Source organism: Pezoporus flaviventris, unplaced genomic scaffold (genome assembly GCF_033815535.1).
Source record: "Pezoporus flaviventris isolate CSIRO_AGI_PZ_B2104156 unplaced genomic scaffold, CSIRO_AGI_Pfla_v1 ptg000078l, whole genome shotgun sequence".
NCBI classification, from domain to species: domain Eukaryota; kingdom Metazoa; phylum Chordata; class Aves; order Psittaciformes; family Psittacidae; genus Pezoporus; species Pezoporus flaviventris.
The window spans coordinates 8,842,442-8,866,190 of record NW_026892626.1 but is presented as its reverse complement, the minus strand read 5'-3'; the positions used below and the strand labels follow the sequence as shown (position 1 = coordinate 8,866,190).

At 43.4% G+C, this 23,749-nt stretch overlaps 1 protein-coding gene across 9 annotated transcripts in view; it reads left to right on the top strand.

Annotated features, from left to right (window-relative positions):
• Window positions 1–3,965: 3,965 nt before the first annotated feature.
• Window positions 3,966–23,749, top strand: part of CREBBP (CREB binding protein) — a 95,421-nt gene continuing 75,637 nt past the window's right edge. For 5 of the 9 annotated variants that reach the window (XM_061473392.1, XM_061473390.1, XM_061473386.1 and 2 more), the window contains exons 1-2: window positions 3,967–4,420; window positions 17,228–17,940. In XM_061473392.1, the coding sequence (XP_061329376.1) occupies window positions 4,336–4,420; window positions 17,228–17,940 (798 nt within the window). In that variant the 5' untranslated portion in view covers window positions 3,967–4,335. Of the gene's footprint in view, window positions 4,421–17,227; window positions 17,941–23,749 lie in introns of all 9 variants that reach the window. The other 4 variants (XM_061473394.1, XM_061473391.1, XM_061473389.1 and 1 more) reach the window with 3 other exon arrangements.

Here is a 23,749-nt window from a genome sequence, read left to right as displayed (position 1 = left end):
GGAAAACCAGACTCTTATTCCCTATGAGAACTGCTTTGGTGATGCCACAGTGACTACAAGTTACCGGGCAGAGATCCTCAGAAGTTCTTTAGACATTGTTTATTGTTTGGCTGTAAGGATTTGGGGTCACAAGCTATAGAAATGATACTTCCATGTTTTGGCCAGGGAAGGAAGGTAGGATCTAAGAAACTGTGTCTTTAAGCAGCTTACTTCTGGAGACAGGAAGTCTGGCAATGGGCTGCGGCAGTGCAGATTTTATTATGCAATTTCTCTTGGAACTAGTCTCTGAATAAAGGAGTTATCCATTAAGCACCTGCTTCACCGTGCCTCCTGAGCAGCACAGATTAATTCCTCAGGATCCAAGAAAGGGTTTAACTATCAGCTGGAGGAGTGGGAAGCTGTGCTCTGGGATCAAAACCGGGAATCCTGGGTGCAAGTTTGCAGTGGTAGGGCTCGTTTGCTTGCTGTATAATGTCTTTCAAAGAGTTTCCATTCTTTCCACTAAATCCTTCTACTCCATTTAAATTCTTCTGTGTTTGGCATTACCAGTGGGTGAGGCTACCAGCTCTTGCAATACTGATACCAAAGGGCTATGATACCCCAAGCATTGAAGAAGTATTAAGCCTTTTGGTTATTGATTCATAGCCCTGTTTGCAGGGGCAGTGGATAACAGTCAAGGGCTTCCTCTGCCTTCTGTGATTAACCCAATGCTGTTCTAACCCCATGGCAGGGAGCAACTGGGGCCATCCTAAGGGGACATTGTGTCACAAAGAAGCTGTGGGACACAGGAGCAATAGGGCCCTCTTCTGCTTCCCTTACTGCTTGGGTTACAGGATTCCCTCCTTCCAAAGCACTTCTTCCATCTCCCACTCTGTCCCCAGGACCCACAGCCCACCTCTTGCTTCCCCCCCCCCCCCCCCCCCAATTTCACTGATGTGACAAGCCTGACGCTGTAAAGATAGAGGAGGTCTCAGCTAATGGGAGAGGAACCATGGCCTGCATGAGCTGTCCCATATGCTCCCTGTTCCCAACACTGAGTATCTAGTGTTGCTTGGGCAGGCACACATACACACCAGCTGCTGGTGCAGCAGTGGTGGTGTCCAGGGCCCCTTGCACAGTGGCTGTACTGGTGTAACATCAGTGAACTGTCTAACACCAGGCAGCATGAACATCTTCCTGGAAGTAGATGGTAGCTGTGGGACCACTCAGCTTCTATCCCCAGTGGTAAATCTCCATCCTGACTTCATGCCAGAGCTTCAGAGTTATTGCAGCAGCAGAGAAGGAGGTCATAAAGTGAGCAAAAACCTATGGGGGTCTCCTGGTGTCAGCTGCTCCAGCAAATCCTCCATTGTCAAGATCACCTTCAGTAAACCTGGTCCAGTGGAAGGTGTCCCTGCCCATGGCAGGGGGCTGGAACTGGATGATCTTTAAAGTCCCTTTCAACTCAGACCATACTATGATATAATGGGAAAGGCAAGCACAAAAGGTTATCCAAAATACAGTTTAAAATGCATTGCCCAAACTTCTTAAAAAGTAGAAGCAGCAGACAGCAAAGAGCACTGGTGTCCTCAGCTGTGCCTGACAGAGAATCTCACCTGATTTCCACCCCACCCCCCCAACAGCAAAACATTTTCCCTCAACCTGAACTGGGGAAATGCCTTATATCACAGTAAACCACTGCTGGACAAGAGCTGGTGCTCTCACGTCTCGAGCTGCTATGAGACACCGAACCCTGTCACACACTGAGCCATCCTAAACCAGACAGGAACTCACTGCTTTTGAAGGAAATTAAAGCAGGCATAACCAGAGAGCACTTACTTATGTACTAATTAGTAATATAGTGACAGAAGCAGAGGCCTGTAAGAGACCTCCAGTGTGATTACAGTCAGACCTCAGCGAGGACAGGCACCATGTAAATAAATACAGAATCTGCAAGTTAATGTAATGAAATGCATGTAAATGTAGAAGTAAATGTAATGAATTCGAGTTTTGTAGTAAACAGAAGGCAGACTTGCTCTTCATAAAAGAAGATGTCATTATAGATCTTCTTTAAACCAATAAAATATTGCTGATTAATCCATCTTGGCTTATGGACTTCATCAACACATCCTCAGGATTGTCTCAGTGCCCTTCTCCAGCCTATCCTCTGGTGTGGCTGCTCTTTGGGGACATACCTACATGTAGGCGATGAAAACAGCCCCAAGCAACCCATTTGGGCACAAGGAGCAATGCTGCCACATTGACACGTCACTGTGGCTTATATGACCTGCTTCTCAGGTTGGGAACCAGTATGGAAATCCACAGAAGTATGTGAGCTCCAGTCCCATAAACCTGTTTTGCGCTGGGGAAGTCTGTCTAGACAGAACACGAGGTATTTGTAAAGCAAGGCTGGGTTCAGCGCTGGTGCCTGAGCTGGATTGGGCTGGCTACAATCAGCTCAGGTTGGAGATCTGCAAAGCCCCACTGTGGAGCCAGCACAGCCACATATGACGATTGAGGAGCAGGAGGAAGCCGAGCCCATGGGTGTGCACAGAAAGAAGCCTATCAGCCAGACCACAGCAACCCCTCACATGGTGCAGGCACAAGGAGGACGCAGAGGTGCAGAGGAGGCTGTGTAGGTTCATCAGGAAGGCAAGAGGAAGCCCAGAACAAGTGGGGGATGCTGGGCGAAGCCTGGGGGGGATACAAGCATCCCATGGCCTCAGCATCACCTAAAGGCCTCACTAGGTGTCACCCCCTGAACTCAACACTTGAAGAAGCAGGAGGGCACTGGCTGGCGTGGCCACCACTGACTGTGTCAGGAGTGTTAGGTCCTGATGCACCTCAGCTCTGAGGGGAATCTGGGGCAGTGAAAGGGGTTATGAATGCTTCATCCCTGGCAGTGTTCAAGGCCAGGTTGGACAGAGCCTTGGGTGACATGGCTTAGTGTGAGGTGTCCCTGCCCATTGCAGGGGGGGGGTTGGAACTTGATGATCTTAAGGTCCTTTCCAACCCTAACTATTCTGTGATGCTCTGAGAATGATATTGAGAGGGGACATCTGTGGTGGGACTGAAAACGGAGACTGAGGGGAGAGAGAGGGTAAACGGGCTGGGGGGGGGTGTGTGAAATGAGGGGAGGGTAATGTGGGGAACAACAGAGACGAGACACTGTAAAGGTGCTGATCGGCAACCCTGACAGGACCAAGGAGGGGAGACTGAGGAAAGACTCTGTCTCCCCGCACTCAGCGGGGGGAAAGGTGGAGGTGGGGATAACCAAGCAGGACGCTGACAAGGGGACCGAGGCGGAAGGGCATCCCTCTCCACCTGAGGGGGGCGATCACCCGGTCCCAGCGCGCCCCGACCCCACCGCCGAACACCCGACGACGGCCTCGCCTTCTTCCGGCGCCGCTCGCGCCTTTCCGGCGGCGGCGGGGGCGGGGGGGGGGGGGGGCGTGCCCCGTGCGCGGTGACGCCATGCGCAGGCCCCGCCCCCGCCCCGCCCCCATGGTCTCTGGAAAAGAGAAGAGAAAAAAAAACTTTTTTTTTTAATTGAGGAATCAACAGCCGCCATCTTTGTCGCGGAGCCGGAGCGCGGCGCGAGCGGAGCGGGGCCGGGCCGGGCCGGGCCGGGGCAGCGGGGCCGCCCGCCGGGACACGGGCAGCCGCGCCGAGCGCCGCCGACGGGCAGACGGGCTCGAGGCAGCGAGGCAGAGCCGGCCGGAGCCAGCCGAACGCCGCCGCCGGGACCGGGAGCCGCAGCCGCCGCCGCGCCGCGCTCATTGTTTTGGGGCGTTTTTCTGGTGTTTTCGGGGTTTTTCCGGTTTTTTGTGGGTTTTTGCTAATTTTTTTTTACCCCTCCCTCCTTCCTCCTCCTCCCTCCCCCCCCTCCCCTACCTCGGCCGCGGTTCAGGCCGCGGGCGGGGGCGGCGGGCGGGGGCCGCCGCGGGGCTGGGGCGAAACCCCCGGCGCGGAGGGGAGGGGACGGGGCGCGGCGGCGGGGCCCGAGCGGGGGGGCGCTATGCGTCCCGAGTGACTGCCTGAGCCGCCATCCGGGCACCTCCGCAGCGGCGGCCGGGCGGGGGAAGAGGCCGGGAGGCGCGAGTCCGGCAGGGAGGGGGCGCTGGGCTCTTCCCCACCCCGCCCCGAACCCTCCTCCCCTGCGGCCTGCTGCGGCGGCGGCGGCCCGGCTCGGGTATGGGGGAGCGGGGGCCGCCGCCGGTCGGGCACTGAGCGGCGCTGTTGCTCGGCGGTGGGTTCCCCTTTGGAGGAGCGGGGAGAAAGCGAGCTTCACCCCCCCACGGGCTCCCCCCCTCGATAACGATTACCGGCTCGGCAGCCTCTCCTCGGCCCGCTACCATGGCGGAGAACTTACTCGACGGGCCGCCCAACCCCAAGCGAGCCAAGCTCAACTCGCCGGGCTTCTCTGCCAGCGATAGCACAGGTAAGGCCTGCGGGGCGGTGCGGGGGCGGCCGGGCTTCACCGGCGGTTCCCCCCCCAACACCATTTCTTTCCCTCCGGCGCGCGGTCGGGCCTGAAGGCCGCTGGGCCCAAGCGCCCGCTGGAGGGAAAGGGGCGGGGGGAACCGCCCGCCCTTCGCCGGTTCCCGGCGGGGGTGGGAACCGGCCTGGCGAGGTGCGGGGAAAGGGGGGAAGGATCCCTCCCGGAGCGGCTGGGCCTTCTCCATTCGAAGTTACCAGGCGGGACCCGAACGCCAAGTATCGTCCCGGCTATAAATAGCGGTAGGGAGAGACGACTAAGGCCTTTTGAGTTGAATTCCCTTTCCTCCATCATTGACCACTACTTATTCATTTTAATGGTAAAAGAGTGGAGGGATCCACCTCGGCTTGAGGGTACCCAGGTGAGAGGAGTTGTGGGTAGGGAAGGAGAAAACGCAGCAGTAGGAAGCACTGACTTCCCCGCTTCTTTCACGGAGTGGTCGGGGTTTCTGTCTCCGCTTCTTAAAACCCATATATTGCCCACAGCTACAGCCCCAAAGCAGACAGTCTCTTCCCTTCTCCCCGTGCGTGAAACGCACCGTGGAATAAAAACTCCTTAATAGCATATTAACATTTTTCATTTCCCACCTGTAACCCTGGTTTAAGGCGCTTGGCTTGAAACATTCCAAGTGTTTTCCTTTAAGAAACACAGCGTGTAGGCAATAGTTGAAGTTGTGGCTTACTCGTGTGATGAAATGTCCAGAAGACTGGCAGTCGCCGCGACTTGTCGCGTAGTGTCTTCAGCGTGCCCATGCCTTTTTTTTCCCCAATCATAATGGTTTCATAGGTAGTAAAGCGCATCAAAATGTCTCATTTCCAGCAAGCGTGTGTCCGTTGTAAATACGCACGTGTGTGCATAACAGCATGTGTCCATGTACTGACGTCTTTCAGTGTTCCAGCTGTTTTAATCACTGAAACGGTGGCTTTGTAGGAGCATGAAGTATGTTGGACTTGCGTTTCTGTTTTCAGAGATTAATGAATCTTTTTGAAGGGACAGTGATAAGTTAATCATGCTGTGCCTGCTATGTTTTTATAGACTGAAAATATTATTACTATAATTTGGCTGATAAATTCTGTGAGTTTTTTTTCGGTTTGCTTAATCTGCATTTGGCAGTAGTTTAGAAATACTTCAGTCCTTTCAGTTTGGGGGTGTGTGTGTGTGTTATGGAATCTTTTTCTTCTCAGCCTACAAATAAGCATGCCAAAAGGAAACGGTATTTAGAGTAAGAACTGGTAGAGAATATCTAGGTGAGGTTTTGTGATTGAATTATGCTAATCCTTTTCATGGAAGCGGTAGAATATCATACGGGAGGCTGATATGCGAGTTGCTATGAAATGCACTGCAGTAACTTGGGAAAAGCACAGTTCTTTAATTCTTCAGCTAGACGTTTTAGACTCTACTGGTAGGTAGTGAAAGGTGTTTGATGCGGTGTCTTTCTTGTTTTTTTCTTTCTTATTTTGAAGTTCACTTGGTCTGTTCTGGAATGCTTCAGCCATAATTACGTCCTGTTCAGCAAGTTCTCATGTGTCTCAGTTAGCTCTGTGCAGTGCTAGATATGTAAACTCCAGCATCTGCATGAAGTTTTGCACGGCTAAGGGGGCCTTTGGTCACCAGAGATAGCACACACCGTGTTGTATTTGAACAAGTAGAAGTATGTCCATAGTGTTCAGTTGCCGTCCTGGTGTTCTTTAGGCAAAAATACCTGTTTGAGAGTGCAGGTAAAGTTAGAAGAGCCTTTTCCAGAAAACTCTCCTGAGTTTTTTTTGCCAGCAGCTAATGCTGCTTGTTGAAAGACTGCTGAACGTTTCTGTGCGTTGTAGGTAATACAAATAGTAGGTGTAGTGATTGCTATCAAATACCTGCTTCTGAACCTAAACCGGTCTGCTTCTTTGCACCGAAGCTTCAATGAAAAAATTGTTGCAACCTGGAGAGTTGCCTTTGTGAGCATAGGTGCTCAGGGAGGTGGGTTTGAGGTTTGTGCCCAGAATGAGTAGCAAGCTGTGTATTGGTTAACTGAATGGGAATGGCAGTTGTAAACCCATGCTGTTTGCTGCTGCAGTAGCTTGCGTGACTGGGACGTGCTTTAAAAGATGTTGTGTTAGGCCTGCTTGTACAGTTCTGTTGCTGAGAAGTACAGCTCAGAGCCTGAAGATACTTGTTACTGAGCGCAGTGGTGCCGTGGTGAAGGGTCTGGTGGCAGGCCTGAACGTTTGGCAGAAAAGCAAATGCTTGTCCCTGTTGATATTTTGCTTTATGCTTTGATGCAATGATGTTAAGCAACTCTTGCCAGGGTAAATTTTAGCTGCCTTTAATTTTTCTGATAAAAATAGCTCCTCATCTTACCAGAGCAATTGAAATTGGTCTGCTTTACGTTCTGAAAGTGCACCTTTTCTGTTAAACTTAAGCAGCTAAATCAAATGTCTGGTCTCAGAGAAGGGAATAGAGATGAAAGGGTAACAGAAAAGTGAGCTGTGACCATTGCTAACTTTCATGGTAGTCACATTTTGCAGTTGCCCCGTTGGCTCTTTGTGTCAGTAAGGAAGGTTGAGACTCATGGCTTGCTGTTTCTGTGCAGTATTGAACAAGCTGGCTCCTGTGGTAAAATGTCCATGGGAAAGACTTTTCCTTGTCTATCCAGGTAAGAGTAGTGTGCTTGTCTAATTGCCACTCTTAGATGCATGATGTTTTTCATACCTGAGCACTTGTCTTCTCTGTAACTGTTATGAGGCATTCTCATTTAGTGTGCTTCAGAATAAACCATGGACTTACAGAAAAACAGAATTACAGTAACTTTGGTTATGGCAGTGTATTATTTTAACATCAGGTGTCATGATTATGTTGTATGTTGTCAGCATTGGTCCTTGGGCAGAATATATAGTGAGCTGGCAGCATTCTTGAGCTGGTCTCAGTCTGAACTCTGTATGTGGATTGTGAGAAACCTGTTTGAATGGAGCAGCAACGAAGCTGGTGCTTTGTGAGTGCCCCTTCACTGTGGCTCTGTGGGTAGCTTGGTGGTAGTCTGTGTTGCATTGCAAGTAAGGCTTCTGTCTGCGTTTGTTGCATACCGGACACCTTCTGCTCTCAGAGCTGTGCTCAGTCCAGAAATGACAGATCGTGAGCAGCTTCAGAAGTCCATTAGAACTGGATTTTCACCTCGTATTTTCTCACGTATGTGTTTTTTGTTGGGTTGTTTTGTTTTTTGGTTGTTTTTTTTTCCTCCACAACTTCAGCTCATAAACAGATTAAGCAGTATGGCTGCTGCTGCAAAAGCTGCAGGCTGAGATCTCTGGTAATTCACGTTCTCTTTATGGCCGTCGTGTCAGCGTCGCAGTGCCTGCATTTTCAAATTGGGGAAAGACTGGCCTTGTCGCACATGCCTTTGTACGTGCTGAGATAAGTAGATCTCTGGCTAACTCCCAGCAAGCTACAGAGCTGTGCAGGAGGGAGTTTGTGATGCTACGCAGCCTGATTTGATCCTGCTCTCCTGCTGAAAACCAGATAGGTGTATTTCTGTGGATTTAGGTTTAAAAGAGGTGGGCTACCTTTAAAACAAATTAGCTTAAGGAGACACAGCAAGGCTTTCTAACCTTATGTTCGCATAGTTAGCTGAGACTGCAAATGGACTGACGTCTCAGTGATCTAAAACCAGATTCTGTTTGTGCACATGAAAGCATTAGTATGGGTGTTTTAGGAGGGTTCATTCCCATATAGTTGAAAAGTTTCATGGAAGTCTGTTTAGTTAGTTTGCTCTTGGTTTATAGGATGTGTGCAAAATTTGAGTGTCAGTTGCGTGCTGTGACAGTAAGAATCACTTTTATACACGTGCTTTTCTCCATCTCTCCCTGGAATAAGGAAACAGGCAATTCTATTAAGTGAACAAACCTGGATTTACAAGGTAGAAATTGGGGGAAGAAACTTTTCTTCTGAAAAGATGTAGGTGAAGGGGTGTGTGTATTTATAATTATTTCACAGGGGTGTCCTTTGTTTCATGGTACTTTTCCTATTCCAGCTATTTTCTCCATTACTGACCTGCATAACTTCACACGTGCAGTTGTAATATGGGACAGCAGATTTAGAGATTAGAGATTGGCTCATTTATTGAGAATCTAGTGCAGCTAATTTCTTACCGATTCATGAGGCATTGCTGACAGCAGATTATTGTCTACTTTCTCATTGTTGGAGGTTTTTTTAATAGGTTTTTCCGAGGAGTTTAACACTAACATCTGTGTGAGATGAAGAGTTGAGCAGATGATCTGCCAGCCTGATTTTAAGTGGCAGTCCTGTGGTTGCGCCTGTTTCTTTTTTTGAAATTCATACTTTGAGTGACAATTGTTTATGTACTTGGGAGTTTATCAGATTGATTCCTTCCCTGTTCATGACTTAAAATCAACTTGGTAAGTGCTGTTCTGTGCTGTGGCATATTGCTGCTAGAGAAGCACTGCCAGCAGCAGGCTGGAATAAGGCTGTGCTCAAGGGTTTGGTCTTTGTTGTACCCCAGAGATCTCCTGATAGCTTGTGAAATGATTCCCAGTTTTCTGTTGCAGATTATTCACTTTCCATTCTGGCTGAATATTCCTAGGAGTCAGAGTCCAGTGCCATTAATTATTTCTACAACAACATGCTGTGTTTCACTATTATGTCTGCAGCTTCACATTACAAAAAAAAATCTACCTATTCTTGGTGTTTATTTTTATTAGTGATATTGCATTCTGCTGTTACCTGCTAACAGAGCAAAACATGAACAAAAGTTTGTTAGCAAAGTCCTGCAGGTTAATGTGAAATCAGAGTGGAAGGGGTAGTTGAAAAACAGAATTTGAAAAATTCTGGGATTTGTTCTTACACAATGAAAAAGCATGTGGGTAGCTTGGAAATTTGACACTTCCACCCTAATTTGGTTTATGCTTTCAAGAATTTTTGCTTTGTGTATCTTCCTTTTAACATGTTATGTTTTCCATCTGTCTTCTCAGATGTCTAAGATACAGAGAGAACCTAAAACTTTTATTTGCAAAACTCTAATAGAGATGTCTCAACAAATACTATAAAGTATTGTGCAGAATCATGGTGTGAATCAAAAGAAAATGGAAACTTCTCACTGGTAATTGGCAGTCGTAACTCAGAATCTAAATCTCTTGACATAAATCTTCAAAGCTTCACTTCATCTTTCCTCTCCTCTTATTCACTGCCATTGAGAAATAAGGATCTTATTTAGAATGTTGGATAAATACAGTATCATTGACTTGCAATAATCTTCTGTATGTACATTTCTATTTATGCATATATAAGTCTAAAATAATCTGCTTCTCCGATGGTCATCTTTAACGTTGCGAGAACTTCCTCAGTAAGACAGTGTTGTCAGGAGTTGCTTTCTCTGGGTGACATGCTCCCCATTCTCATGGGCAGGCATTATTCCATTGCTGCTGTTGGACATCTCTGAGTCAGGCATCAGAGCTGGCTCTGTTCTGTTGCATAGTGTGAGGGGAAAAAGGAACATTAGATTCTAGCCCCTGGCCGTGTGTGTTGCACCTGAAGGACATGAGCTTCTCTTGCTCTGCCCACCTTTAGCACTGCTAGTACTTTGACAGCTGTTGTAGTGGGTGTTGTCGATGACATAGCTTCTGTGTCGTCATCTGCAGTTTCATCTAATGGAGCAAAGAAATGTGCAAGAGACTACAGCTCAATAAGTACTGAATGTAAATCTGTTTTATAGTAGCTATGAAGTTCATTCCTAAGGTTTGTAAACTCCTTTAAGGAAAAGTATTAATGAGAATGGTTCAGAACAGCCTTATCTCTGAAATTAATACTTTAAAGTAAAATAGGTTTGTGAGGGCATTGGGGTTTTTGTATTCAGGCAGTTACGCTTGGAAGCTTTTTTTGAGTGAAATATATAGAAATCATTAGTTTTAAGTGGATGTCTATTGTTGCTTCCTCATGCACATTTGGTTTATTTTGTGTTGTGTGTTCTTACTCAGCTGAATTTGAGCAGCTAGGTAGATGACCCTTTACTTCTAATTTGGTATCAAAAATAAGGAGGAAAAAGTGGCATTAAAATAACGAGAAAGAAAACATGCCTTTTGCAGCTATTATACATCATAAAGGAGACACAGTTTTGCTTGTGCCTTAGTAATCTTGCATAACAATTTTTGGGTTTGTTTCATAATATTACTTCAAGTACATATAAATCATTGCTATTTTAATCTTCACAGAATAGACCTGTTCTGTGCTTCTGTTAAGGAAGGTAAAGGTAGGAACTTCCTGAAAAGTAGTAGTTGATGGGATGAGAAGGCAGTCTTGCTTCTGTTATTGTGCTCCAGGAACACTAAAATATTTAAGCTTCATCAGGATGATCTTGTGAATGAGAAGCTGATGTTACCAGTGGGGCCGTCTCCCAGTGTGTAGGCAGATTGCCTCCTATTCCTTCTGTCTAGATTTCTGCTCTTATGGCAAAGAAAATTACTGAAGCCTTTTGGTCAGTATGTGTAGCCTGATTGTCACCCACAATGTGACAATAGTAATGTCTGTGTTGTAGATTCTACTGGGTAGGATTTAAAGTTACTCACAAGAATGGGCACAGCAATGGTGTCAAAACAGTGAAGACACCTTAGGAAAAAATCCAGAGGAAGAAGGGTTATGGAGAGGCTCTGTAGGATCACAGGAAAGCAAAGTCAACCCATCATTTGCCATCCAGTGCTTCCAAGAACAGACGAGATTGAGCACTCTTGTTGGGCTGCTTCTGCTGCACATTTTGGGGATTATTTTGTTTTTATTCTCATCTGGCATCTGGGAAGAGATGAGAGAGTAGCTTCTTACCTGATTGCACTTCTCATATTTGGTTCTGTGTATTAACTTTGGTTCCAGATACATTTAATGTGCCCTTACTTTACTTGAATGTCCCAATATTAAAAACATTTATTTATTTTAATGGAAGGGTAGATCTGAAAACAGGGATTATTTCTGAAAGAAGCTAACGTCTTAGGTTTTCTGGACCTTCAACACAAATTGTATTTTCATTATGAGCACAGCAAAAGAGACATGGTGGAGACAATTGGGATGAGTACAGGGTAGAGAAACCTGAGGATAGGACATTGTAATACACAACATGCAAGGAGAAGGAGAGGCTGGGAAGTAAACTCAATGTGATCAAGGCAGGATCTCAGTTTATACTGTTCTGTCTTCGGGGGAGTGAGAAAAAGCTGGGGGCAGAACAGTCGGTCATCCCCCTGGCAGGTAGTTACCACACACATCACTTGTGGTACAGAGGATATAGACACTGCATTTTTTCCCATCCTGACTTGCATGCCTGGTGTTTGGTCTGGTGTAAGAAACTTTTTTAAAACTGAATCAATAATACTGGTAATATTGCAGTAGAGGTTAGATGAGAACTCATTCTTTTTCATTAGCTTCTTGATTTGTTCGCTCTGTGTAATGAGCTTCAGTTTTGAAAAGTCACTTAGATGTTGAAGTCTTACAAAAATGTATTTGAGGAGATTTTAGGAGCTTGTAGCTACTTCAGGATTAACTAGATTTTAAGCTGATAGTGTCCCTTTTGGTTATTGGGATGCACAAACTAGATCTCATTTAATAGATTTTAGGAACTGTGTCACTATTTAGTTGCATATCTGTACCCTGAATGGTATCCATCTTATGGGGAATCATGCTTGCAAGAAGACAAGGTGCAAAGTAAGCATGGTAAGAATGAGTAATTCCCCAAACACACCACACCTTCCCCCCCTCCAAAAAAAAAAAAAAATCCCAGCCATAGTAAGGCAAGAAAAGGTGTTACACCCATTTTCAAGAAAAGCTAAAAGGGCAATGCAGTCAACTACAGGCAAGTCAGCCTCCCTTCCATCCTGGGAAGATAATAGAGGTGCTGGAGTGGATTTAGTGAAGGGCTGCCAAGGAGGTCAGGGCCTGGGCTACAGCCCTCCTGATGTCCCTTCCAACTTCAGTGTGAGCCTGTAAGTGAGAGACCACTGTGATAATTATTCCAACGAGTTTCCTAGAGGCAAATACCTAGAATGCCTTTAGGTGAGGCTCATTTCTGTTTAAAGGTGTATTTGAATTTTGACTGGTCTACTGACTTAAGAGCAAGCAAACGAACTATTTCTTTCTCATCCCAAATGCAAGTGGTTCATAAAAATCAGGCATAAATAAATAAATATAAATATCCCAATCTCTTTATCATGCAAGCCATAACTTGTTGGAACCCTGTCAGATGTCTCCTCTCATTTCCTCCTCACTGCCCACCACCCAACCAATGGGCTTTCCTTGGCCCAGCCAGGTCCCTCAATGCTGTCTTTCTCAACCTGGTTGTTAAACATCATCTTCTGAAAGTCAGGGTCAGTTTGCAGTCTCTCTCTGTCTTGTTAGGTTAAGATGCTAATGTAAAGATTGTTCTACAAATACCTTGCTCAGTTGCTTTAAAACATATGTGCATATTGTCTTCTATGAAACAATAAATTACAGAATCCTCAGACCTCAAAAGGAGGTTGGAATGGATGTGTAATTCCTGACTGCACCGAACAGTATTGCTACTGAGTTGAGTTACCTGTCATCGAATTTTAGGGAATGACTGGAGCTCTGAACTGTTGAGGCTTTGTTTACTGGGGTCTGGCATGATTGAAAGAAGCCTTACAAAACAAAATTGGGCTCACTGAAATGTAACAGCTATGTTGGCAGGAAAGAAAGGCACAATGAAAATACTGCTTGTATTGCAGTGTGACTTCAGTGTCTGCTCTGTGGAAGGGCAGTCAAAGTTTGTAATGGGAAAACTCCAATCACGTTTCAAGTGGAGATTATGCAGGAAGAAATGAAACTGAGTTTGATAGTTCTTCTGTTTGTTGTGTGATATGTTTGAGATACTGAAGCATGTAAAAAAAATACCTTAGAATGTTTGTCACCTCTCAAGGCTGAGCTAAAGAGAGGGGGAAATGGTGACATTGAAGCAAGTTAATTGATTGAATATTTATATTAAGAAAATGTCTCCTGATAACAGTTGCAGGTAGTCATACAGCTGGAGATGTTCTGCCTTAAGAAAGCAACACAGTTTGTTTTTCTTCTCAGAAGGCTTAGAAGGAAACAGAACATCTTTTTTTATTCTGGTTGCTGAAGGTGTTGTCCAGGAAGGCAGAAAACTGTGACATTTAAGCTCACAAAACTGAAATTAGGAGAGTGTGTGTCTCAAGTGTGGTTATCTTTATGTGTGAAGATAGCTGCTCAAAGAAGGCAAAATTCTCAAATTGGAAAAGGAGCTTTTTGGGAGGAGTGGGGGTGTTGTAGCTGCCTCGTGGTTTTCCATCCCTTCTGAAAGACATGTTATCTCTGGGTTTTGGCACTCTCCTGTTAAGAGGACATTTGTGTTTATGTAACAGAGGTAATGAAAGGTGTGAGATTTAGGATCAGAAGTGGTGTGTTAGTGATGAGACGCTATGAAGTGGGTCTCCACAGCCTTAGGCAGTTCTCCTGCTTTCACACAGGCACTGAAACTAGATGTATGTGCCTCACTAGTTAAGGGAGTCTAACCTTTAAAATGAAGACTGCTTTTACTATTCTGTTGCATGCTAGTTGGGTTTGAGAGACGGAGTAGGTACAAAGCTCTGTAATTGGGGTGGGATTCCTCAGTGTAGGTGTTATTTGAGCGTTGCTTCAGGTAACTATAAAGGCAAAGGCATCTCTTGATTTTTTAGACTCTTGGTAGCTGCCACTGACATTGACATAGTCAAAGCATTGAGAATGGAAGCAGTTAAGTTCTTCTCATGAGGATGGGGGGCTAAGCTTGCTTCTCATTTTGCTACCAGTAGAAATGGGCCACATTCTTCTTACAGCAGATTTTTACCTGTGTATAAGTACATTTATTATTTTTATAACTGCCAAGACAATCTTTTTATCTTTATGGGTTTGTTGCAGACATACTCAAGTAGACTTTTGTTTTCTGTTTTATAACTATTGTAAAAAGTGCCTTGTGTTGATGTTTTTAATGTACATGACTGACTAAAATATAAAAGCAGGAAGATTAATCGTTGCCTCTATGTTTACTACTCAGGGAGTTTTTACACGGCCACCATGCTAAGCTGTTTACCTGCTTTTTATTTTCCTGCTGGAAGAGCTGTAAACTTTCCCTGCCTAACCTTAATGTATAGCCTTCTTACAGGAGCCTTAAGAGTGGTAGATGATTTTAGGTTTTAAGAGGCAGTATTCCCAAATGCTTTTTTCAATCTTTTTGTTAACTGCAAAAACATTTCCAGCTCTTGGCTCTGGTGAGACTGTTAAGAGTCTGGCCAGCCAAACAAAAAAGATTTGAGTACTTGTACTCCAGCATCCCATTTTGAAATGCAACTGGAAAAAAAATGCTCTTCTTTTTTTAAGCGACAGCACCATCTTCCCCTTCCACATTTTGTCACTTCTCCTCTGCCCCTGGCCCTTTTAGTCATTAAATATTAACTATTTTGGTGCAGAAGCTTGAGAAGACATAGTTTCATGGGCCTTATGGAAGTTGTCAAATCAAGCAGTGTAAACCTTGAACTTCCCAGCGAGCTGGGATGGTGAGCTGTTTAGCAAAAATGGCAAAGCCTCAGCCATAGACCCTGTGTCACCTTAGTGACATGCAGACAGATGGCTTTGGTCATGCTCCAGGCTGCAGCCTTCTGTATGCAGGGAGATGGGCTGTGCTCTGGGGACCTGGGACTTGCTTGTGGCCAGGTGGGGCTTGATGCTGAAAACAGGCAATGGAGTTTTCATCAGGGGAGTTAGAGAGGGATGGAAGGCTAAAAATAGTGAAATCTTGGAAGAAGGAAAAGTAGAATCAAAAGATATAGTAAGAGACACAAATTGCACCATCGTATCGAGTAGCTGTGTGGGAAAGAGGAAGTGAAGCAATCACTGAAGGTATACCAGGAATTTCTGTGAAGACGAGCGGAAAAGGTGAACTAAACAAGAGAAGGGAAAGGTGGCAAGTAAGAGAGAAATTAAAAATACTTTCATGAACCTAGCTAATGAAAATGTTAGTTTGTTACTTGCCTGCTTGAAAGGGCATAGCTCTGTTCCTGAGCTGGGGTGTATTTTGTCACAGCTAACTTCATGCCAGCCTGCAAAGCTGCTTCAGAGCTGACTGACCTCAGTAGGTCATGATGGCAAGATTCAGGACTCTAAGCTGCCATGAGCACCTCAAAACAGGCAGAATTTAACATTTTTGTATGTGTTTACTGTGACTGTGTAATTCACTGGTCATTGCAATACATCTGAAAACTTCCATTCGTTTTTATTCAGTGCGGCTGAATTGAAAACTTGAGTGCTGATGAAATGCATTGTGTTCAGATGTACTGAGGTGTCTTGATAATGCATCATGGTGTGGTCTTACAGGTTATGTGTTGTTTGGGTTTTGTTATTTCTTCTCAATGCAGTTAGAGTGGTCCATGCTGTCACTTACGCTGCTTTTGCAACCTGAGCCCTACACCAACTTTTTGCAGTTGAAGAGTGAGAGGTTTTTAGGGCTAGCTTGGCAGGAGCCAAAATAAAGTTTTCACACTTTTCTGTTATGTTACAGTAAAAAGTGGTTGGTTTACATCACATCCTTGGGGCGCAAAGCTTCTCTGACATGTGCTGCATGTTTGAACAACTACTCTGATGAATTGAGGCTAGTCTGTATGTATTGCTGTATGTACTTGTCCTCAGGTCTTCAAATATATAACTTGCCTTCACATGGAAGTACCTATACAAAGTGAGCTCACCTACTATTTTTAGTTACATGCTAAAATAATTCTTACACAGAGGCTGCTTATAATGTGCAATAAAACATTTTGGTGAAACTGAGTTGCTCCTTTTGAAAACAAAATGAAAAACCCCCACTGCTTTTTATCAGTCTGGATGCTCAGCCAGGCAGAGCAGTTCCTTCAAGTGGCTTAATGAAGATTAGATTGATTTATTTCACTCATCTGGAGAGTGTGTGGATTACCTCTGTCAATATTGGGCATGATAAATGAGGGCTGGGCACTTAAGAGAGCAGTTTGAATTATTTGAGCTGTTCAGGGGATCAAGAGTGACTTGATTCAAGAGACGTTATGAGGAGAAAATGCTGAGCGCCTTTTGGGATCTTCTGAGATAGTGGATCGTGATGCAAATCAATAACTAGAAACTGATAATGCATGTGTTTATATGTGAGACTGGGATCAAACTACTGAAGAAGTAGCTGTTATCTTCTAATCAAGTTTTGAAGCCTAGCTGGAGATGTTATTTGGCCATGCGCAAACAGAAATTACAAGGTTGAGGTAGGATTGCTGGGTGAAATGCAGTGGTTTGGGATTATATAGGAGGTCAGAGAAGGTGATTTAATCATTCTTTTGGGAGAATAAATGTGTAGGGAAAAAATCTCTTGATATTTCTGCTGCCTTCTGTTAGCTAAAACTAGAGAAATTGAGGAGTTAGGCTAAATCAGATCATCATATATGTACCAGCTTAGTTTCTTAAGCTTGGTACAATGTTTTGTTAAAAATCTTGTGAAAAAACAACTTGTTGGCTATCCTTATCCTGTGTGGTTTTGTGTGAGTGTGCAGTACATACCAAGAACTGTGCTTTCTGAAAGGCTCGTGAGTGTGTGTCATGGAGACCCTTGCTTGCTGGTTGGGTTGTTGAACCTTGGGTAAAGATGTACCTTAATGCATGTCATTGTGTAGGACTGCTGCAAAATACTGTAGATAAGTGTTTTAGTTACTTTTTTGTCATTTTTTTCTGACCTTTATTTCTGTTTTTAACTTGTAGATTTTGGATCTTTGTTTGACTTGGAAAATGATCTTCCTGATGAGCTGATCCCCAATGGCGAGTTGGGCCTTTTAAACAGCAGTGGGAACCTTGTTCCAGATGCAGCTTCCAAACACAAGCAACTTTCTGAACTTCTAAGGGGAGGCAGCGGCTCTTCCTTAAACCCAGGAATTGGAAATGTGAACTCAAATAGCCCTGTCCAGCAAGGAGTTGGTAGTCAAGTTCAAGGGCAGCCGAACAGTGCTAATATTGGTAATCTGGGTGCTATGGGTAAAAGTCCCTTAAACCAGGGAGACTCTTCTGCTTCTGGCCTGGCAAAGCAAGCAGCCAGCACCTCTGGACCTACCACACCTGCGTCACAAACTCTGAACTCTCAAGCACAAAAACAAGTAGGGCTGGTGACGAGCAGCCCTGCAACATCACAGACTGGACCTGGGATATGTATGAATACTAATTTCAGTCAGACACACCAGAGCCTTCTCAACAGTAATTCTGGTCACAGTTTAATGAATCAGCCTCAGCAAGGACAAGGGCAGGTAATGAATGGATCTCTTGGGGCAGCTGGAAGAGGAAGGGGAGCAGGAATGCAATATTCTGCCCCTGCCATGCAGGGGAATGCAGGCAGTGTGCTGGCAGAGACTTTAACCCAAGTATCTCCACAGATGGCTGGTCACACCGGACTGAACACAGCACAGACAGGAGCAATAACTAAAGTATGTACAAATACTTTGATATATTCTATTTATTGCACTTGTTTTTTCTCCACACAGGTGTTCAGAACATTTAGTAGATTCTTTTCTGAAACAGAACTAAAGAATGCACTTTCTTGAGTCTGTAGTTACCTGTTTCAGTCACCAGTGATACCATGAAAGCAAGATAATTGAAACAGTATTTCTCATGTAATGAGAAATGAAAGTGCTTGTTGAAAAACGCATCCTTAAATTTAAAAGTTGGATAGTATCTTAACAGGGTGGATTAGAAATGAGCAGCATAATCCCGCAGAAAGGAAGAGAAGATTACTTCTGTGCAGAATCGCAATTTAGTTGCCAGACAACAATATTTTCTAAAGTGATGTGAAAACTTAAGTATTTGTAATTGAAGGGAGAGGTGTGACAATCGGTCCCCTTGTCAAGGACCACTGTCAACAGCTGTGCAGTGAGTGTTTCCAAATCTAGAGGAACTGGTCTGAAAACATCAAATTTCACATAGATTGTCAAAGTAATGTGAAGCCTGTGAAAGGGAAGGGCAGTGTCAGGGCAGGAAGTCTAATTCAGTGACCATTATTGAATGGCAGGGAATATATACACCTGAAAGTATCTGCCCCTGCTTGGGGCACTGTGCTACTCCCTGCTTGATATAGTCCTTGTTTTTTATTTCTTGAGCTTAGAGAAGTGTTTTGATTGCTGCTCCTCTTGTCTCAATTAGACAGCAGTGTGCCTCATCTCTTGGCTGTGTTGCTTTGGTACGGCTCCTTTGTGAAATTTTGGTGGCAAGCCCACCATATTTTGATATGTAGAAAAAGATAATTTTCTTATCTCTGATATTTTATCTCTTCATACATCACTAGTCATTGTCACTTGTTAGCGCATAAATGTTAGCTCATTGATGTGTTAAGAATAATGAAAAAAATGCATTGCCTGATATGAACGTGTGTGTCATCTCTGAAGAAATGCTGACATTGCTGTGGAAAACTATATAGTTAATTTTTACTTTTCAAAAATAAAAACCGTAAGAAGTCTTTTCTCTGCAGTGAAGGGGATACCTTTGCTTAAGCAGGGGATGCTTGTGATCTTAGTAAAGGTATAGCATGTGAAAGTGGATATGGCTGTTTCCAGCTTCCAAATTTGCGACATTGGTTATGTGAGGCAGGTTGGTGTGCGCATAGAGAATCAGCTTATCTTTCTTTTTCTTTCTTCTGAAATATGTGGGAAGAGTGACAAAACCCAATTATATGGCTTATTTCTATAAACTTCTGGATATCTAATTTCTTAGATTTTTCCTAGTCACTATGCAGTTACATGGCAAAGCTACTAATTTACCATGTGAACTAGCCAAGTAGAATTACCTCAAAGCAAAGGGGCTTGCTTGAAGTCTTCATCTGATGAAGTAATGTGTGAGCCTGGTGGGGGGAGGTTCAGTAATGTCTTGGTTTAAATAAACAGACCCACCTTGGTAAGGAATAAGCCACCACTCAGACAGATTTCATTCTTCAAGGACTTCACTGTTAGCCTGATGCCAGCTGCAAATGGGATTCACCAGCTTGGGAAGGTGATCTGTACTTTGTCAGCACATCTTCAAGAAGTAAGGGAAAAGTTAATTTGAACAAGAAATACATTGGAAAAGAATAGAGGAAGTATCCCAGTTAAATAGTTTGTCCTCGTATGCAGTGCTGTGCTCCTGTGCACTGGTGATGCACTTCCAAAAGACCAGAGCAAAAGTAGTGCTTTCAAAGTCCTTACACAGGAAGTTGTTTGGAGAAACTGAGAAAGTAGGGCTGCTTAATGACAGAGCAGAAATGATAAAATGGTGCTTCCATGAAGGTGCATGTAAGAGAAAACAGTTCTTAAAATTTGGCCAGTTTATTAAAAATAGAAGCTAAGGTATTTTCCAGGGCTCAACCTCTTGTTGAACAAGATGAAGCTTAAAAGATTTGTGGGTTTTGTTTTGTTTTCAAGTTTTACTTTATTTACAGCTTAATTTTGTCATAGTAAGACAGCAGGTGAGCACAGTGTTTTACACAAATATTTTTGGAACAAATTACTTGCTCCCTGAATTTTCTTCTGACAAGCAGAAGCATTCTCTGTTTTTGCCATTTTCTTAGTTGGCATTTGAAGATTGGCATCCTTGTCCAGTCTCTCCCCATCCTCCAGTTTTTATCCTGATAGGATGATCAGACATGATTGTGTGTTAGCTTTTTTGCTTATTGATGCTCCAGTTGTGGTGAAGGCTTTCAAGAAGAGTGAAGAAACACTTCAGTCAGCCAGTTTGTCCTTCCAGAAACTGAAATTTCTGCTGAAGGAGACTGGGGGTTAGTTTAATTTTTCACCTTCTGTTCCTCGATGTTTTCTACTTAATGTATGCTGTTTAAAAGATTCAAAGAGCAGTAATAAAAGTGGTGAGGCAGCTGATTTACCTAATAGTGAATGTGCCTAACTTGGCTTAAAATGTAGCTGCCATCATGCTTGAAGATCTGTGTTAAGGCTGGAGATGAATTCTGGAAGGTGATGGCTGTAGTGCCCTATCCAAAGGGAAAGGAAAGTATGAAATACAAATGCAGAAAAAGAAAATATTTTAAAGAACTTTTTAAACCCAAGATTTTCTCATTCTGTTTAAAATAAGTGATGTGTATCACTGATTAAAACCTCATTCTAGTGTGGCTCAGAAGCCTGTCTTTCTCAATTCAGTGTGTTTATAGGCGGTGTGTAGCACTTGTGACCCTTTATGGTTTGGGTCTAGTTTGGAGCAAGACCTTGTTCCTTGATGGCTTGTTCTAATCCTTTAGTAAATTACTAATCAAGAAAAGTCCATTGCTTTTTCTGTTTTTCTTTCTTGTGGTATGTTTTCATAAGCATTCTTTCTAGTAAGAGAAAAAGGGAAAAGAAAAATCCTGATTCTCATCCCTTCACCTGCTCTCAGAAATAACTTGGATTCATTTCATCTGGAGCATCATAAGCCAATACTGTTAATTTTGAGCAGAACTTGCCATTTTAAGGCAGCTCTAGACAGAATGAAAAGTACACTAGAAGAGAGCATGGTATCTTGAGCTTGTGATCGATGTGCTTGCATAAGCTGAAAGCGGTGGTTCAGCCTTACCCTGAACCAGTTTAAAAGGGCATGAAGAATAACTGATACTCTATGTCAGAGGGCTATAATGTGCTTGAGATCAAGACAGCTGTTTTTCCATTGGCAGGGAGAGATTAAAGCAAAATACTTCCTCAGTCTATACAGATGTGAACAAAGGATTTCATAGATTTCATATGGTCCACTCTGAGAAGCAACCTGTCAGTCGATACAAGTTAGGCAATACCTATTAAAGTCATAGTTATGTTTTCTTGGGAGTGTATGGCGTGTTCTTGATAGCCTAGAATGTTTTTGGAAATGGGCAGTAGCATAGTCCTTGAGGAGGTTTTGTGAATTAAAGCTACAGCTATTTACTGTATCAAGGATTTGAATTCTTCCTTGGCCGTGACTTTGCAGTCTGCATATTCAGATTTATTTAGAGCACCTGCTTTGTGGCATTTGACTTATCTGAGATAATCTTGAAACCTCTGAGGAAACTTCTCTTTTATACTACTGTGCGTACTTCTGCTCTCCTCACTACTACTCCTTTCCTGTAAGTTTTTCTTATAACTCTGGCATTGTGGCCATGTTTTCTTGGATGACACTACAGAGATAGTTTTTTATTTGATTAGGTTTGAAGTTCTTTAACGTATCGTCTTAAAAGAGCAGGTTTCTTCTTTGAACAATCATCACTTGGTGGGTGTAGAAGAACAGATCATTTTGTCACAGTAATTTGTAGTAGTAATGCAGTTGTCCTCTTGTGTTGTGCCATGTTTTTTTTTGTGAAATCCGTTAAGTCCAGAAAACATGTTCAGACCATCTAGAAAATCTTTTTAAATCAGAGTTAAGATTGTTATAGAACATGTTAAGCAGTAGCAAAGCTAAGCAGATGGTCTCTTGCTTCCATAGAAGTCAGCACATCATTGCAAGCATACTCTGTGCCTTAATACTCTCCTGTTGCTGTCACAGTTGCTTTTTCAAATGAGGGAGACAAAGCCTTCAAGTAGTTCATTGTGGTTGGCAAGAGCTTGAAGTTGTGTTTCCGGAGATCGGATATTATATAGTTTCTTGCTGAGATGCATTCCTCTCAGGCTGATAACTGCTATCAAAGCTTGTGGAAAATCAGAGGAGAAATTTGGGACATTCCTCTTTATTTTGTACAGTTCTCAAGCTTCTGTTTTGCACTCTGTTGAGAGTTTTGGACAGTGATTCACTTAACTGGTACTTCTGTTCTTTCCCTTAAGAAGTAGCAGTCCCATTGAGATGAGTAGGACTTTTGAGTGTTTTCTTTTCCATGTGTTTCCAAGTTGTAATGCCTCCTTCTACAGTTCTGTAAGAGGAATCGCCTTTTCCTCAGTAACTTCAGAGCTGTATCACTCTAGTAAGGAGCTGCTGATACCCAGTAGCAGGAACTGCTACTACAAGAGAAACTACAGGAGGAATCCTGTAGCTGTTTGTGACTAGTGATCGGCAGAAGCTATTGCTCTTAGGTGGCAATGAAACTGCAGTTGTCTGGGGGTTCCTTTCAAAGTGTTTTTCCCTATAGAACTAGTAAACCTACCTAAAGGTTAGTTTTCTTTCTGAAATGTACAGTTTAATCAAACATGTTATTGGGCTCTGTATGCCCCAGTAAAGGATGGAGCTGTTTGGTCAGGTCTTAGTCTAAATCTTTACAGAAATCAGGAGAAAGTGATTGTTTTTTTTCATACCTAGTTACAAGGTTTACAACATTTTGTTGGTTTGGGTATTTATTTATTTTTTTTTTTTTTTTTGTAAAATACCTTTTAAGATTGTAGATTTTAAGTAATTACATTCTGCATATTTTGAAAACTCTGAAGGAAAATACTAGAGGCAAATATCACCAGTAGTAGGATTGATACAAAAATAGTAAAAGACTCATAACCACTAACTGTGCAAAGTCAGGTCTGTTACGCTGGATTTTTGCATGCGAGTTCAGAACAGTGTTTTCTCTTAACTGTCTTGGCCTAATTTATTGGAATAGTGCATGTTTTTATGTTGTTTTAGTTAAAAAAGCCACATGACAGTGCATATTGCAGTAGGAGAAGTTTTTATACTGAAGAAGAGGAAGAGCTCTTAGTAGAAGTGAACTTCAGAAAACAGTAAAAACTTTTTTTTCCTTTTTTTTTCTACCAAGAGAATAACCAGTTGTCTCATTTTATTACTCAGCTGTAAAAGTTGTTTCTAGGTTGGGTGTATACATATATACTACATGTGCCTCTGACAAGCACTTTTCACAGTTTTGCTCCCTGTTGTTGTTTTCCTGAGTGGTTTTTTGGTGTTGGATATTAATCTTTAGGAAACTTAATAAGATAACTGCATTAAAGAGCAAGAATTCTTATACAGGACTGAAATCGTTTATGTAGTTATGTTACTTGACTGGAATATGTAGTAAGGAAAATTTGTGATGAGAAAAAAATTATGCTAGTTATTTAACGAGCTCACCCAGTTGATACTGCAAAGTGCCAGGTTTAGCTACGCTTGCTGCTTGTGAATTAAGTCAGCTGAAGATGTTCTCATTCCTTTGCAGTTCTGTGTGTTTTAGCAAACTGCTGGTGCTGTTTGTTTCTCTGGTGACTCTCAATCTGTCTGAATCCGCTTGAATTGTTCTTACATGACTTGCAGTTAATATGCTTGTCATCCTCTGAGTTGTCTGTCCTAGGCTGCCAAGCTGTCTCCTAGCAGACCATGTCTCTGGCAAACACAAGTAGCCAGTCCAAATCG